Source organism: Parasteatoda tepidariorum, chromosome 5 (assembly GCF_043381705.1).
Source record: "Parasteatoda tepidariorum isolate YZ-2023 chromosome 5, CAS_Ptep_4.0, whole genome shotgun sequence".
Lineage (NCBI taxonomy): Eukaryota > Metazoa > Arthropoda > Arachnida > Araneae > Theridiidae > Parasteatoda > Parasteatoda tepidariorum.
In genome coordinates this window covers 42,210,602-42,227,554 of record NC_092208.1, presented here as the reverse complement: position 1 = coordinate 42,227,554, position 16,953 = coordinate 42,210,602, and the positions used below count along the sequence as shown (strand labels likewise).

Here is a 16,953-nt window from a genome sequence, read left to right as displayed (position 1 = left end):
TGCTATATTTGGGTTATCACAATTTGTTTGAATTGAACCTTGTACCTATTGTTTATATTAATACTGATTTAAGTTACATTACACTGCAACTGAGACTGCAATTGATTGATTGATTATTGTAACTATGGTGATTGAATTTTTGATGACGATGACACGTCTATTGATTGAAATGTTGTCATTTTGTGCCTTAAGCATGGCTTATCTATAGAAGTTGAAGCAGTATTATTATTCATTTAAATTATCTGACGATTTTTATCTTCCCAATTTACATGTTTTGTTTGTGATTACATTGTATAATGTTCTTTTTGTACTTTTACTAAGTTATCATTATTTTCCACAACTGACACCTCGAATTTTTTTACCAATATTTTATGATGGAAGTAAATCTTTTACATTTCATGTGGTTAAGTTATACTTTTATTGTGACATTTAGTGGCTTGAATGTATTATATTCTAAACATGTTCCTCAAATTGTGGTCAGATTATATTCATTTGGCAAAATTAACAAAAATGAAAAACGTAAAAGTATTTTTAGGTTAATTGAGGTGCCTAAAAGGTAATTTAGAACTTTTTTTTTAAGAAAAAACATAATTGTATTCACATGAATTTTCATTTTTGAAATAGTAAGATTATTATGATGAAAATAATTTATTCTTATTTTATTTAGTTGGTTTTCTCATTTCTATGTGTTTGCATCTTTATTTCTGCCTTTCGTTACTTTATCTGTATATGGAGCATATTTCTATAATTATAAAAGTCCAATACTTTTGTACTTGCTTGACAATTTTGGTTCAGTGCAAAGAAACGGCACTGGTAAGTAAATTCCACTTATTGAATCTTATTATATATAATAAATTTTTTGGAGAGTAACTTTTTTGGTATGATTATATGCTAATCGAAAAAACCTCTTAGTGATTATGTTATATAACATGTGTTACCTTTTATTTTAGTTTTGTTCCAACTTCATTTGATTATTGGAAAATTTCATTAAAAAAAATCATTAAAAAAAATTCTTTTCTTGTTTTAAATACACAATTAAAATAGTAAAAATTTTAACTGGGTTAACTTTTAATTTATATTTAACATCATAGCCATTATCTAAGTTTAAATAAGGAAAGTGAAGTTATTCTAAAAGCTGAACATTCTTAGAAACTTAGTTTCATGAAAATTTGAACGTAACAGAATGCAACTCTTTCACAGTTTATTAAATAAAACAGCACAAAAAGTATTTGTGTTTTTTTTTTTTTTAAGTTCTGGAAATTTCTATAAGACTACCTCTGATAAGACGAATCTGATTAAGTCTTGGTTTGAACTTACTTTAACGTATTCTTTGTATTTTGTACTTGAGTCTCACGTCTCACAGATAGATCACTCACTCCTGAAATATTTTTGAGCATATACCTACAGTTGTCATCAATATTTAAGTAAACTTTTTTTTTTCTGGATCAACTGAACAACTTTACAACTGAATGAAGAATGAACAACTTTAATGAAGTTCAATGCTGGTTGACAAAATTTAGGCCCTCACAACGAGGAGTGTCAGCTTCTAAAAAGAGTTTTTGAATTGAAAAAAAAAATATTGTGAAAGAAATTTATTTAATAAATGAGGACATTTTGCTGAAAAATAGAAATTATTGGGTTATTCGACCAAAATGTGGATAATTGTGAATTATGCAGTTTCCTGCGCTCTAGCACAATTTGTAGGCTGGGATTATTGCAGACTCTTCATTAAAAGTCCGTTTTCATGAAGTCAGGAAAAATTTAGTCATAATTTTGTAAATTTATTAAAATATGGACCTGGTTTTTTTAAAAAATTACAAAAACCAGTGGATGGTTCAAACTTTTTGTGAAAAATCCATCTTTTTGAAATTAAGAAAATATATTCGTAATTTTTTGAATAAGCAAAAATAAGGTTTTGTTTTTTGGGCAAAGAAACACCCACAAAAAAAAAGGAGTTTTGTTTTAAAGTTATGAATTAGAGCCATTAACAGTAGCGTTTTTTTTTTTTTTTTTGTAGTAACTGTTTTCATAATAAAAATTTATTTAAGGGTCCATTATGGCAAACTGTTTTGAAGAGCACTTTTTCTCGATAAGAGTAATTTTTTTTAGTTATTGTGAGCTTCAGTTTAATTATATGTTGTTGTTTTTTCTTTCAGTCATGCCGGAATCTGTTACAATTTTGAGTTTTCTGATTACTTTTCAAGTTTTGAGACGCTGTTATGAATGCTTCTTCATCTCTGTATATTCTGATTCTAAAATGAATCTGTCGCATTACATTGTGGGATTGACTTTCTACTTTGGTGTAGGTTTATCACTTGTTCACGACGCTCCTGGTTTTGAGAGATATACATGTAAGTTTTATTTAATTTCTTCTTACTGTATTTNGGGCAAAGAAACACACACAAAAAAAAAGGAGTTTTGTTTTAAAGTTATGAATTAGAGCCATTAACAGTAGCGTTTTTTTTTTTTTTTTTTGTAGTAACTGTTTTCATAATAAAAATTTGTTTAAGGGTCCATTATGGCAAACTGTTTTGAAGAGCACTTTTTCTCGATAAGAGAAATTTTTTTTGAGTTATTGTGAACTTGAGTTTAATTATATATTATTTTTTCTTTCAGTCATGCCAGAATCTGTTACAATTTTAAGTTTTCTGATTACTTTTCAAGTTTTGAGACGCTGCTATGAATGCTTTTTTATCTCCGTATATTCTGATTCTAAAATGAATCTGTCGCATTACATTGTGGGATTAACTTTCTACTTTGGTGTAGGTTTATCGCTTGTTCACGACGCTCCTGGTTTTGAGAGATATACATGTAAGTTTTATTTAATTTCTTTTTACTGTATTTTTTATAATAATAAAATAAATGTTTTATTAATTATTTTTCTTTAATACTTAGAAATTATCTTTTAGCATGATTTTTCTGAGAAACATATTGCTAGTTTTGTTGGCATATCATTTTTCTATTTGTATTCTATCCAACTTTGATCAACATTAAGGTTAATCTTGCTTTATTCTTTTCCCCACTTTCTTTACTAAAAATTGCTGTTGCTTTTATTTGGGTGTTTTACTTAGTATAACATTTTGTTTTCCTTCACTATAACTAAAGTATATTAAAATATTCAAAAGTTATTGCATTTTTTGGAGTTAAATGTAAAATATTCTCTTTTTTTTCTTCTTCAAAAATCTAAACTACTTTACCCATTATTTCGCAAGAAATGGAAAAATTTAGATTTCTAAAGATTTTTATTTTAGAAGTTTGTTCTTTATTTTTGATGTTCAAATAAAAGGAAAAAGTTGGCTGCCACAATAATGTTAAGGTTCGCATAAATGGTTATTTTTCTATTAATTTGGCAACAACTGGAACATATTTATCTCAACTTAAAAAGCGTGAGAACTAAATTTTTTTTTTCCATATGTATTTAATAGTGTATTCTCTTATAATGTTTTTGATTTTATCATAATTATTAACTCAATTATTTATTTATTTATTTTTTTAGATAAATCAAATGAGGTGTATGATTTGCATGAATGGTGTACACCTGCCCATTGCTTTGGTTCTGTTTTGTTTCTTACAGCATTCCTTTTGCAATTTGAAACACATAAAGCATTTGCAGCTTTACGAAAATCAGGTACACTCATTGTTTTGCAATTTTATTTTATCAAAATGTTTATAGTATCTTTTGCTTTTTAATTTCGTAGAGTTTAGAGCTAGTTAGTAAAAAAGCAATCTTAATTTTTTTTAAATGTTTTAAAATAAAGTATGTTATGTAATTCGATAAAACTTTCAGCAAGTTTTCTTTACTAAATATGGTACCTCCAAAAAAAATCAATAAAATAAAAGATTGAAAGAGCTAAAAATGTATACAGTTTGCATCTTGGAAATTCAAGAACTTTTTCCTCGTCAAAACACAAAGTTAATTAAACTTATCAAAAGAAGGCTCTAATCATTGGAAAAATTATAAAACAATTCTTTTCAGCTGCATCTCAGATCGTTCTGATTGAAATAATTTTAAATTCTGTTAATTTTATTCTAAGTTTTTATCAGATTGTAGCTACAAATGTTGGTTTTTTCTGTAAACATTGTTTTATTGCTTTTTCAGCTGGAGTTGTGAGTAAGAGAGGTTTTTAATAATTAATTACTTCTTTATTACTCAAGTAAGTTACATAAGTAATAAAGAGAGCTTAAACAATTTAAAAGATACAATGCAATTTATTACGACATCAAAATTCAGTTTGCCGATCCAAGGCTGCTAAAGATACTTTATATCTAATTTTAATATGGCCTGGCACATATGTGTACAAATCAGGTGACAGATTTTCTTTTTTTTTTTCATTTGAAGGCATTTTATATATACTGTAAAAAAAAATGTTCTTCACAACATTAAAATATCAACTAAGCTAAATTTCTACGATTTCTCTTATTATTTTGTTGCTATAGCAACTCGAAACATGTTTCTTAATATCTAAACTCAATAAGTTGTGTAACATAACTAGATTGCTAGAGTTTAGATGTTCTGTAAAATTAAATTTAGCTAATGAGCTGATATTCATAATGTATGCAAACACGATTCTCGGAAAATATGTCACTATCGTAGAAAAATTCTTGAATATTTCTCATTGTTAGGGCTACAGGTCTGTTGCGGCGCGAATTTCCGCGAAATTTTCATCTTTTTTCCTAAAATCCGCGAATTTCTCAATATGTCTTGACTTGCACAAAAATTGCTTTAAAAAAATTTTTTTTTTATTTATTATTTTTATTAAACAGAATTTTTTATTTTCCTGAACCTTAAATTGAACATGTAAAATTGATTAGATATTTAGAGGAGTGAATCAATAGCAAATTGACATGAAAATAGTTCAAAGATAAGAGATAATCACAATCTTGTAAAGTAAGGTGGTCTTTCTACACTTAGGGAGGGTAATTACCTTCCTGAAGTCAGTAAGAGTACAAAAGAAATTGGAATCACAAAAGAAGGAAAATGTTATAAATCAAATCTTTGACAGAAAAATTGTTACACATGCTATTGCACTGGGCAATGAAATTTCTACTGCCTTTCTATATATCCAGTGAATTTTTCCTAGACGGCTTCTTGTGATTTCTTAAATATGGATAAGTTTCTTAGATGAAGGGGGAGACTAGTAGTTAGTAGGGACTTGTAACTAGTAGTTTGAATGTAGAATGTTTGAGTTTTCACAGCAATTACTTTTTACGAAGCAACAGTCAAGGAATTGCGCATTGGTGAAGGGAAATAGATTGAGTTTTGGAAATCAAAGACCGAACGCTCCAAAATTGGCAAGAGGGGTTTGTCGGTGCTTAAAAACAGCGTTGACACGGAAAGATCGTTTTCTAAGTATAAAAATGTATTAAGTGATGAAAGACGAAGCATAAATGAGAATAATCTGACAATGTACAATACTTTGTACCAAAATTCTGTTCATTTAAATAAAAATATTAATATTGCTTGAAATTCAAAGAAATACTTTTGTTTTGTATTTTTAAGCTTTTTTTATTATTTGCGCAATTTCTGTCTTTTGCATCATTTACGTAATAAATTTTTTTATGTTTAGAATTTGTGTAATTTTCAAAATTTCCCGCGATTTTTCTGCGAAGTTGGAGTCTTTTTTCCCGCGACAAACTTGCAGCCCTACTCATTGTTATACAATGTACGTTCTGATTATTATGATGTACTGAATTGTAGGTTGGCTAAAAAAAATATACAATGCATATGTATTTTGATAATGTTTTGTATATGTATACAATGTATAATAAAAAATATATAATACTTATGTATGTGAATAAATGGTCGAAATTTCTATATTCTTCCCCGCAGTGAATTTTAGAGAAATGAGATACTACAGAAAATTCAGTAAGTCTATAAAAATGCTAAATTTAAAGAAAAATGTGCTAGTATGTATAACAGTCAATATAGACTTTTTTAAAAATTTGAAACACTGAAAAGAAAGGTCATTTTAGAACAAATTTTGTCAAAATCAGCTAGTAGCTAAAAGGTTTAAACTAGTTTAGTTTCAAAGGTCAATAAATTGCAAGCAAAAAATTTTTTCATTTAGATTTTGTGTTTGATGAAGGTTTTTCATTTTCTCCAAGTCTGGTATTGAGCAAGTCTGTATACAAACTGTTACAATTAAATTCAACCTTCCCTAATTTACGGGATCAACTTAAGGATGAGTATGCTCCACCCAATGACTGGGCTGCTTTAAAATTCCTTGAATAAATTAACCACCTCTTCAAAAAAAAAAAAAAAAATTCAGCAAATAGCACATTTCTATCTTTTCTTTTTTTCTTTAATTAGATTTTTTCAATCATTTTCAGAACAGAAGCTGCAACATAATGCTCATAACTTTGTTTATTTTTGCAGGTGACAAAGTTGTATCTACCGGCCATTATATTCCTTCATCTGGTTTTTTTGAATATGTGTCCTGTCCCCATTACTTTGCTGAAATCATTATGTATTTAGCTGGCAGTGTGATTTTAGGAGGGAGAAGTTATACATGGTGGCTTGTGTGTCTGTGGACTGTATCGGGTCAAATTATGACTGGATTAATGAGTCACCAATGGTATCAGAAAAATTTTAAAAACTATCCTAAAAAGCGAAAAGCTGTCATTCCATTTTTACTGTGACAAAAATTTTTTTTTATAAATTTTATCAACATTGAATAATTTAATTATTCTGACCTATGCCCAGTTATTCAATATTGCAATTTTGAATTTGTATTTAATGTTGATTATTTAGTGGAGTTTTCTCTTATACTTTATTCAGACACAATTAAGGGTTTGGAGCTTATTAATAATGTTTATTAAAACTTAGGGTGCTATTTTAAATCACCTAAACGATGGAAAATGGGCCTGGATGTTCCTTTAATGAACATCATTTTTTGTTTTTGTTTCTTATTGGATTATTGTTAATATTAATTATAATTTATTCATTGTTACTACACATTATATTAAAAAATTTTTTTTAGAAGAATAAATAAATATCACCATTTGTTTTTATACATCAAATCACTTAATTGTTTTTTATTTCAAAAAAATAAATGAATAGAAAATCTAATATTGAGATAGGCCATGGTATAACAATCAGTAACATATTTAAAAATAATTTTGAAAAGTTCTTTATCAATTTAAACCATTTAAAACTGATTTCCTTTTTATTTGTTTAGCTTTAAATTTTCCCAACTTATTTCTAAATTTGAATCAATATGTTTGAAAATAGGTCATCTGCAATGAATTTTCCTATGAAATGACCTTTTCTTAGGTTCATTGATTCAATTTAATTCCATAGTTGCTAATTTGATTTCAATTTTTAATCCCATAAATTAATCGTGAATTTCATGCCTGTAATTTTTTATTGCCAAGTTTAGCTCAAATATTCAATGTCTATCCATTATATTTCTAATTTTTCTCTCTTTCTATCCCATTAAAAAAAAGGACAATACCAGTACTTAACACTTTTAATAGCCCTTCTTGATTTTTTGTAACTTGAGATAAGGAGTATAAGAAGAAGTGCAAGTGCATTTTTAATAGTGCAGTGAAACCTCTAGAAAAGACCACCTCTTTGTAGTAACCTTCTTAATATACGACCATTTTTGGGAAGCATGGAGTTTTTTCTGTAGACATTGTATTGAAGAAAAACTTTATGAGAGACCGTCAAAAACTTTTCCAGCGACCGGGCAAACCTCCACACCAATTGCAATAGAGGTCAAATAAGGAAACTTGAAAATATATCAAAACAAAAAAATTAGCAAAACAAATAAGTATGTTCAAATGTATTCAAAATATTTATGGGTGGCTCTTATTTAGAAAGCTCTTTTTGATGATCTCTGAAAGATATCGACAACCTTATGTTGCTGGCAGAGATTTATTTATAGAGTTGGAAGGCAAATTAGAAAAAAAAAGTAATTTTAGAAAAAAACTAAGCATCTTCAGCAAACAAACCTCTTCTCATTATTTAAAGCTAACTGGGAATTTTCATGATATAAAATTAAATGCAAACTTAAACAAAAATCATAGTTGTTTATTTATTTAAAATAGCTCTATTTTATTTTATAATCGTCGTTGAACAGCCGACTCAATTTTTGGGTTTTGAAATACTAATGTTCAACTCCGTTACTTTGTAATTTTGAACTAAATCCAGAAGACAAGGAAACTCCTGTATCAAATTTTGGGAGAAATTTGCCTTCGTGGAGTACTTCTTGATGGAACTAACCCGCGTTCGCGTTACATGGAGAGAAAAAGCATGAGAACCTCCCACGGTTAGATTGACGGCAAAAAGACTCTACCACTGTGGTCAGTGCAAGTCGAATGCGGATTCTTATCGACCAGCCATTGCTCGGATTTGAACTCAGTTCATCTCATTGGAAGGCGAACGCTCTATCCCCTACATGATAGGCAGATTTGTTTTTACACATAATTAGGGGTCATTTTTATTGAAGCTGAGTTTTCATCCATCTGGTTTTCATGAAGCCAACACAAGTGGCACTTCCACACCAAGAAAATGAGCCTGAGTAAAATTACATCGCTCTCGAAAAAACTTGTACCTTTGAAATCAATGGAGGTGACCCCCTTGAACTACCAACCTCCGTTATCGACCGTTTTACTGTGGAGAGTGGTCTCTCCCGAGAAATCTCACTGTACTATTTCATTGAACTTATCCTGCATGGTTTGTGTTTTTATTATTCAGTGTTCTTCCATGATTGTACCTGGGAAGACCACTTCTGGTCTTTCTAAATCTACCCCAATTTTTGAAGTAAGATCAAAATATTTTGTATACCAATCAGCTGGTTTGATTGTAATTTATTTTATTTATTTATAACATGACATTACTTAATTTTTGTATGCATACTTTTTGAAATACAGTTGAGATGTATTTTTCTTTAATAAAATAAAACTAAATACCTTTTTGTCTGTTGTCTAAAAATTGATGCTCTAATTATTATTTAAAATTCTATTATTGGAATTTTTTTTCTTCTTGTTTACTTCATTGAAATCTATAAAATTCATTGCTTATAATAATTTTAAAATGGTATATACGATATAAATTGCATGTTCGCTACTAATAGTCAAATTGTAGTGAAATTGCATAAAAGTGGTTCTTTCTGAGAAGTATTAACACATTCCTGTGCACGTTTAACTCACTCATATACCTACTACACTGACTATACCTACTATACTAGCACTGGTAATTTCTATTTTGTTAATTTTAGTTATTTGGCAATGTTGTTATATACATTTGAACTAAATTACATTGTACATTGCTTAAAATTAATCTTGTTCCTAAACTTTCCTACTTTTCTCAATTTTGAAATTAAAAATTAGTTTGTAAAAAATAATCTTTTCTTAACAAAATATTATACTTTCTTTAACTTTGCACTTTAAGAATAATTCTTTATATTATTTGAAGAATAATTTATTATATTGTTTGAAGAATAATTTATTATATTATTTGAAGAATAATTTACTATATTATTTGAAGAATAATAAGAATAATTCATTATATTATTTGAAGAATAATAAGAATAATTTATTATATTATTTGAAGAATAATAAGAATAATTTATTATATTATTTGAAGAATAATTTAAATAACAGTAGATGATAGTAATTGCTTACAAATCATCAACTAACTGGATGGTTTAACTCTATGATGCATCAACCCAGCAACACACAATACCAGATTTATTTTCTAACTACTAAATTGTAGTATGTTTAGGGGAAGAAATTTGTAGGACAAAAATGCTGCCTCATGTTCAATGCTTCCATTCTTTTTTTTTGCAGAAAAACCTTATTGAATCTTGCATTAATTTTGTCCTCTCCTTCCTGTTTTAAATCTCTAATTTTTGCAGTTCAAACTGAATTTCACTGGTATTTGACAATCTAAAATAGGAGTGCAAAAAGAACTTTTTATTTTATTTTGTTTACAAACAAAAAGAAAAAAAGAAAAAACAAAAAGAAAATTTCTTTTAAAATAAATTATATTAAAGTGCAAAAATTATTAAAAAAAATATTTATGGTTGGAATAATTTTTGTAAAAAATATTTATTATAGTTATGTATAAATATTTATATATAGAAGTATTGTGCATTATTATTTAAAATTGAAACTTTTTTTTCTTTGTACTATGGTTAAAAGCAAAAATTTCATGTTTCTACAAAAATATAGAAGTAGAAAGTCTCAAAATTCTAAGACTTAAATAAATAAAAAAAATTTGCTCTTTTTTTATGAAATTACTTAATGTTGAAATAAACGAAAAAGGTAAGCAGAAAAGTTAACTTCTTTCAAAGTTATGTTACACTCAGCAAATGTTTCACAATTTTCAGCTTGTTATAAACACAAAATCTCTTTATTTTTAACATAAGCTTGCGGCACCATATTTTAAGATATTTAGAGGGTTAATTATTTATAGCTTTAACCACTTACATCAATTAAAATGCAAATTTACTGAACAAGTATATTACAAAGTACAAATCAAGAAGGAAACAAAATTACATGGGTATATGTCTTATTACTACTTAACAATTAGTTTCTTTTAATCAGTTTCTTACTTGGACAACAAAAATAAGTTGATTCTAGTATCATAACCAGACTCCGCCCTGGTGGTCAAAAATTTAGGACTGATTAACAGTTATATCACACGTTTTTCTCTATATTTGCTAAATCTTGGATATATTTTTTCTATTCCTTGGATGTATAATTCATACCAGTTTTTATTATTCGAAATGTATCTAATTTCATTTCATTTAATGTTCCTTTATAACAGGAGTGTAAATTTAAAGTAACACCATAACTTTTTGTCAACTTACAACTTTTATGTCATGAAAACTGATTGTATTAAAAATTACAAATATTGCCAGTTTGTGAGTGTGTGTGTGTGTGAGGAGGGCAGAACTGCAGTGGACAATGTCAAGGGAAAAAAAAAAAAAAAAAAAACAGCATTGACTATCAGGGATTGGAAAAACTGGCATGATTTGAAAATATGTAAGTAAAATAACCACTGATTTGCCTCATGATTTTTTTTTAATTCATAAATTTATACAGTAATGCATTATCTCCCTTATGCCTGTTTAATTACATTTATTTCTTTACAGGTAATTTATTTTTAAAAATGTTTTCTGATCTAAGTTAAATTATTTTTCATTCGACAAGGTAGTTTTCTGCCTTCATAATTCACTATTGTTTTTAGTTTGATAAAAAAAATAATAACTAGCCTAATTTATTCAGTAATTAGTTTGCAATAAATAAATAATAGTATTAACCTTTTTATTATAAGTAATGCCGGAATAGCCTGGTTGGCAGGATGCTGGGCTCGCGTTCGTGAGAACGGGTGTTCGAATGCTGCCGGCCGAAGACTCCCCTTGTAATAAATGGTGACTGGTGCACGTTAAATCTGATGGGTCACACAGTCCTCCATGTTCCCATAACAAGTTATACCTCTGGGGGTACTGAATTGGAGATTGATCGTTTTCTGGTTCAGGTTAAAATTATGATTTGCAGATGAATGTGTGAATGGGTCCGCCCTATTAACGGATGTGATGTATGGGTGTAACAGAAGTCGAATTCTTGGCCATACAATCGCACCCCTTGCCTTGGTTTAAGACAACAACATTAGTAGTAATATTAAGAACTGTAGTTGCAGTATTGTTAATTAATATTAAGTATTATTTACACATTTTGTCAGAGTTTTATTCGTTTAACACGAACACAATTGTGAAAAAAATATATTCAATGCTTAATATATACTTTGTTAAACAAAATATGATTTTTATGAACTATTTTTTTTAACTATTAACTGATTTTTATTAACTATGATTTTTATTAACTAAAATGCCTTAATGTTTCACCCAGGGCCACTAAAACCCTAACACGTTCCTGTTTAGATGGTAATTTTAAATGGAGAATAAAAAACATGAAAAAATTCAGAAGTGTTTGAAGATGCAGAACTTAAAATGTTATTGGACGAAGGTTCATGTCTGATTCAAAGATTCGTAAGAATATTTGAGAGTGACTGAATTTTATTGAATCTCAAATTTCTGAAAATGGTTTAGAATAAGGATACTGGTGCCAAATCAAAGTCAAGAGACAGGGAAAAGACATTTAAAGTGCTGGTCACAAACAACTTAAAAGCACTCTAATGGGAATAATTATCCACCTACTGTTTTCTCAAGACATAACTCTTTTCAATTACCTACCAGTTGCTAACTCATGACTTAAATGAGCAATACTTTTGTTCTTAAGACGATTGTAAAAGAATTGGTTGATTCCTGAATCACTTCAAAAGATCAGTCATTCTTTCAATGCAGAATTAGTATTCTCCCAACTCAACCTTTTTTTATCACAAGGACAAGGAACCATTTAGAATTATTTGTTCATTTAACATATTTAATAACATAACTTGGCAATGTGTCACTGGAAAGTTTAATGAAGATAGGGCAAATTCCTTACTATTTTCTTAAATTCTTAAGAACGTTTTCCCAAGTTTTCTTTATGTTAGTTTAACAAAAAGTTGGGCGGTAAAACATGTTATGAGTTAGATGGACCTTCTATTGTAAGATGGATATTCTTTTATTTTACAATTTTACTTTTTTTTGTGGCACGCTGTTTTATAATACGCTCTTAAATTCACTTAGCTGTTAGAAACCTTTCGATTCCTTGCAACAAATAAATTTTTTAATAGCATCGTAAATAATAAATCCAATTATTAAACTAAGAAGACATTTTCCTTTTATTCGCTAGTGTTTATTTTCGAGGGTAAAAACCAATAATTACAAGTTTAGTTGCGAAAGTGTCATCAATTTCCACTAGTGTGTTAATAATTAGTTCCAATCCTGTACTTATTATCATGTTTTTCAATGTAGAAGGGAAGACATTATCAAAATATTTTAGCTAATAGAATCTTTAAAAATCTTGAAGAATACTTTATCGAAGCATTTTTCAGGAAATTGCTTTTCAAAAAGACTTTGCCTCATTAACTAGCTACAATATAAACATAAAGCAAGAAAAGCTTAAATACCCAATTAATTTTAAGTGTTTTTCATTAAGAAAATAATTTGCTGTTCGTTTTGAAGAAAATAATTGAGGTAGAAACTGTTAAGTCTTTCATATGTTTTTCTGTAATAAACGAAAAAATGACGTTAGCATGTTAATCTTTTTCGAAGGTGAGAGTAAATCAATTTAGGGTTCCTCATTAATTTTTAGTCAGCTATTTGTTCTATTTTCGCGTTCATCGATTTTTTTTTAACATTGCGCTCAATATATGCGTTGAATGATTTAGCATCAATACTCAACAGGTAGATCATAAATTCAAAAACGCTAATATATATCGAGACAAAAAGTGGCAAAAACTTATAAGATAATCATTTTTCTATATCTATGACTACCAAGATTTTTTTTTTTCACAGTTATTCCACAGATATATAGAACTTCTTTTTTCAACCCAAGATGAATTAAATAGTTCAAAATTGTGCTTCTCACGAAAACCAGCTATAAATTAAATGCTTTTGCAATCAGTTTTTCTTCTTTTTACTTTCGACTTCATCAAATCATCATACACATCTGAAATTTCACTTATTTTATATTGGTGCTTTGAAATAGATAATGATCACATTCTTGGAACTTACTGCCAATGTCAAAACAATTTGTTGCGAGGAATTGTATTCTTCAAAGAAAATTAAAAATGTCAAATTTTACAAAGAACATTTCGGAGTGCTTCTTTAAACTTTTAAAAATGTGTTCTCCTTCAAGTTATATTCAGAAAATAAAGGGTAATGTCTCGCAGAAGGCTGTGATTCAAAAATTAGATGATTCTGAAATCAAAGTCAGTAGCTTATCAAAAAGCTTAGTGTTAAACTTAAAAGTAGATTTCAGCGAGAACATTGAGTGGAAAATATTGATCGTATTCATGCAGTTTTTTGGAATATTTTTCTGCGAAAGATCTCAAAAGAATTTATTCCAACGAATGAAATTTTTTTGCTTGCAAGTATATTTTACCACAAATAAAATCTTGTTAACTTTCTTCATTGTTAGAATGGTGTTTGACCAAATGCATTCGAAACCGAACGGTAGCATTATTGCTGTGCATAAGATAGATCTGATTCTTACCGTAGTTATTAGCTTTATTTTGAACCGAAAACTTCAGAAGCTGTTAGCAAGAATTAAAACAATGAATTTTATTAAATCAAATCAAAGGACTGATGCTGATGCCTCTTCAAATAAAGTGAAAGCTGAGTTCATTTTTATCTTCTTCATCGTTGGCATCAGAGTAATCCTTGATATTGTATATTTCATGTTACAGCAATTTGATGTTAATTTACTTTCTGATATTAATTCCAATGTTTTTTCGTTCAGAGCAATGCCTGTTCCATTTAATTACATAGTTGAAGTAATTTTGAGCATATTGACGATTTATTCAATCACTTTCATTGTTTTCATCCCAACGATAACTGCTTTTTTGTGTATTTTAGTACAAAAAGAAAATTTTCAATTGGTTAATTCTCAACGAAATGTTATGATCCGAAATATGGTGTCAGATATCACGCCAGCGAATTTGACGAGTATTAATGCCAGTTTTTCTAATATTTCGAAGCTAATTAAGGAAGTAAACAGTATAATTTCTTTACTAATTTTTTCATTATTAGGTTTTTGGATCATTAGAATTTGTTTTGCCTTAAATGTGCTATTACATCCAGATTTTGGAAAAGTCTTATGTCTATTGATATACGTTTTATGCATCATGAGTACCACCTATGAGTTCCTGTTATTAGTCAATGCGTGTGGAAAAGTCGACGAAGAAATCGTTATTTCCAAAAACGTTATTATAATAAAAGTGGAAAGTGATCCTTCACAAGTGGAAGTGTATTCACAAGCATTTAAAGCTGCGAGTATTATGTTAATCTACAATGCTTTCGACCGTTACAGAAAAGAAATGGCTGTCACTCCATTGGGAATGTTCAAACTGGAACAAAAGTCAATATTGACCATTCTGGGATTAATTGTAAGCTACGAGATAATTATGTTGCAATTCAAAGGTTTGTGAGTTAAAACTGTTATACTCATGATTGAAGAATCAAAACTTGGGTGAAACACATCGGTGTAGGAGACTCAGTATACAGAAAAATAAGCACAGTTTCTATGAAATAAATACCGATTCTGCTAAATAATAAGTACCATTTCGCCGATTATTTTGCTAAATTTACTGTGCTTTTGATTATTATAGGAAAAAATGGCTGTCACTCCAATAGGGATGTTTAGTTGGAACAAAAATCTATGCTAACGATTAAACCATTCTGGGATTAATTGTAAGCTATGAGATAATTATGTTGCAATTCAAAGGTTTGTGAGTAAAAACAATAGAATGTAAACATGATTGGATAGAATCAAAACTTAGTGCAACACTTTGTTTATGAAAACTTCTAAAAAATCCGTATACAGAAAAATATGTACTGTTTCTCTGAAATAAATGTTGCTTTTCATTGTTAAAGTTTACAATGCTTTTGATTGTAATAGGAAAGAAAATGGCTGTCACTCCCAAGGGAATGTTTCACTGAGAGTTACACAAAAAATAAAACTGCGCATTTCGTGAAGTATGAACTTCCTTTCATCTGGCAGTTAAGAATACAAAGATGAGGAAATTAAAGATTAAAAAATTAATCAGCCATTTTAAATTGCCTGATGAAGGATAGCTCATTCTCCCAGAAATGCGCAGTTTTATTTTTCGTTGGAGTGTGTTTTAAGAACTCTAAATCTATTCAAATTATCCATATAATTGATAATCGAAACTTTTTTAGAACGTATTTATTTTTAATTGATCATGCATACTTTAAACAAGATGACAGTACACGCTTGAATTCTGAGTAGTCTGATTACATTTTTCGCTTTATTTTATTTGAAAATACTATTATTGTATATTTTATCATACAAAAATATATGATTATGTAGAAAAATGACAATTAATAAATTTAAATTATTTGTATCGAAATTAAACATGCATTTTTAAGTCAAAAGTTATGAATACTTGGCTTCAAAAACAGGTGAAGTTTAAAAATTCAAATTCGCCCCTTAAAAATTTATTTACATCAATAAACGAGAAAGTTGAGATAAAGAAAAAAATTCTACTCAATTTTGCTAATTATGAAAAGAGGTATTTTCCGTAAATAACTTCATTCAACACATTATAACTTTATAAGAAGTACTAAGCAAATCAAAAATCGATCTTAAAAGTTCATTGAAAAAAATTATATTTTTAGGGAATGAAAATTGTTGAAGTGCTTGAAAATTTGAATACATAAGATTTTGAAGGTTACTCTCTTCCCTATTTTTTTTAACACTGTTAATGTTAAAAAAAAAGACAATTTTTTAAAATCTAAATGCAAATGATATATAAACATTATATTAGTCGCGTTTTCTGGTACACAAAGCCATCAGCATATCTCTTCATCGTATCTTGACTTTAGCAACAAATATGTTTTCAGAGTTGATTTTAAAAATAATTATTTATTGTTATAATTTATAGAAAAGCAAGGACTGAAGAACCCTTCCAGAAATCCTCAAGATCTGATCTTAGTTCTTCTCTTTCTCACCTAGTTCTTTTCTTTCTGGGGTCCCATGTGAAAGCAGGAGCAGCAGATGTTAATTTTTCACTCGGTTTTTCTAAGTACGCGGCATAGCCAGTTCCGTCATCCATTGTCTTTATTTCGGGGTTTTTTTTTCCAAAAGATTTTCGTTTGTTATCTTGTATGGCTAAAAAAAACTTAAAAATAAATCTTAAACGTTAGTTCTGAAAGGTTCCTAATTTTTGTTTTTCTATTTTTGTCAAGTTTCCACGTTTCTGTAGCCCATAAAGTAGAACTGTTCTTACAATTGCTTTGTAAACTGATGTCTTTGAATTTATGCAGTCCTTTAAGACGTAAAAAAAAGTAGTAGTGGAAGTAAAACAGAGAATAA

The 16,953-nt window shown here is 28.5% G+C and overlaps 1 protein-coding gene across 2 annotated transcripts; it reads left to right on the top strand.

The window, feature by feature from the left end:
- The first annotated feature begins 8 nt into the window (after nt 1-8).
- On the top strand, nt 9-8,918 carry LOC107442370 (polyprenal reductase). 2 transcript variants are annotated; one of them, XM_043053732.2, is made up of 5 exons: nt 9-556; nt 668-813; nt 2,157-2,351; nt 3,497-3,628; nt 6,377-8,918. In XM_043053732.2, the coding sequence occupies exons 1-5, from the start codon at nt 372-374 to the stop codon at nt 6,637-6,639; spliced, it is 921 nt and encodes a 306-aa protein (XP_042909666.1). In that variant the 5' UTR covers nt 9-371; the 3' UTR covers nt 6,640-8,918. The 2 variants fall into 2 exon arrangements, with proteins under 2 accessions (XP_042909666.1, XP_015911414.2); XM_016055928.3 differs by lacking the exon at nt 2,157-2,351 and adding an exon at nt 2,617-2,811 and having other exon boundaries at nt 145-556.
- Nucleotides 8,919-16,953: the final 8,035 nt, after the last annotated feature.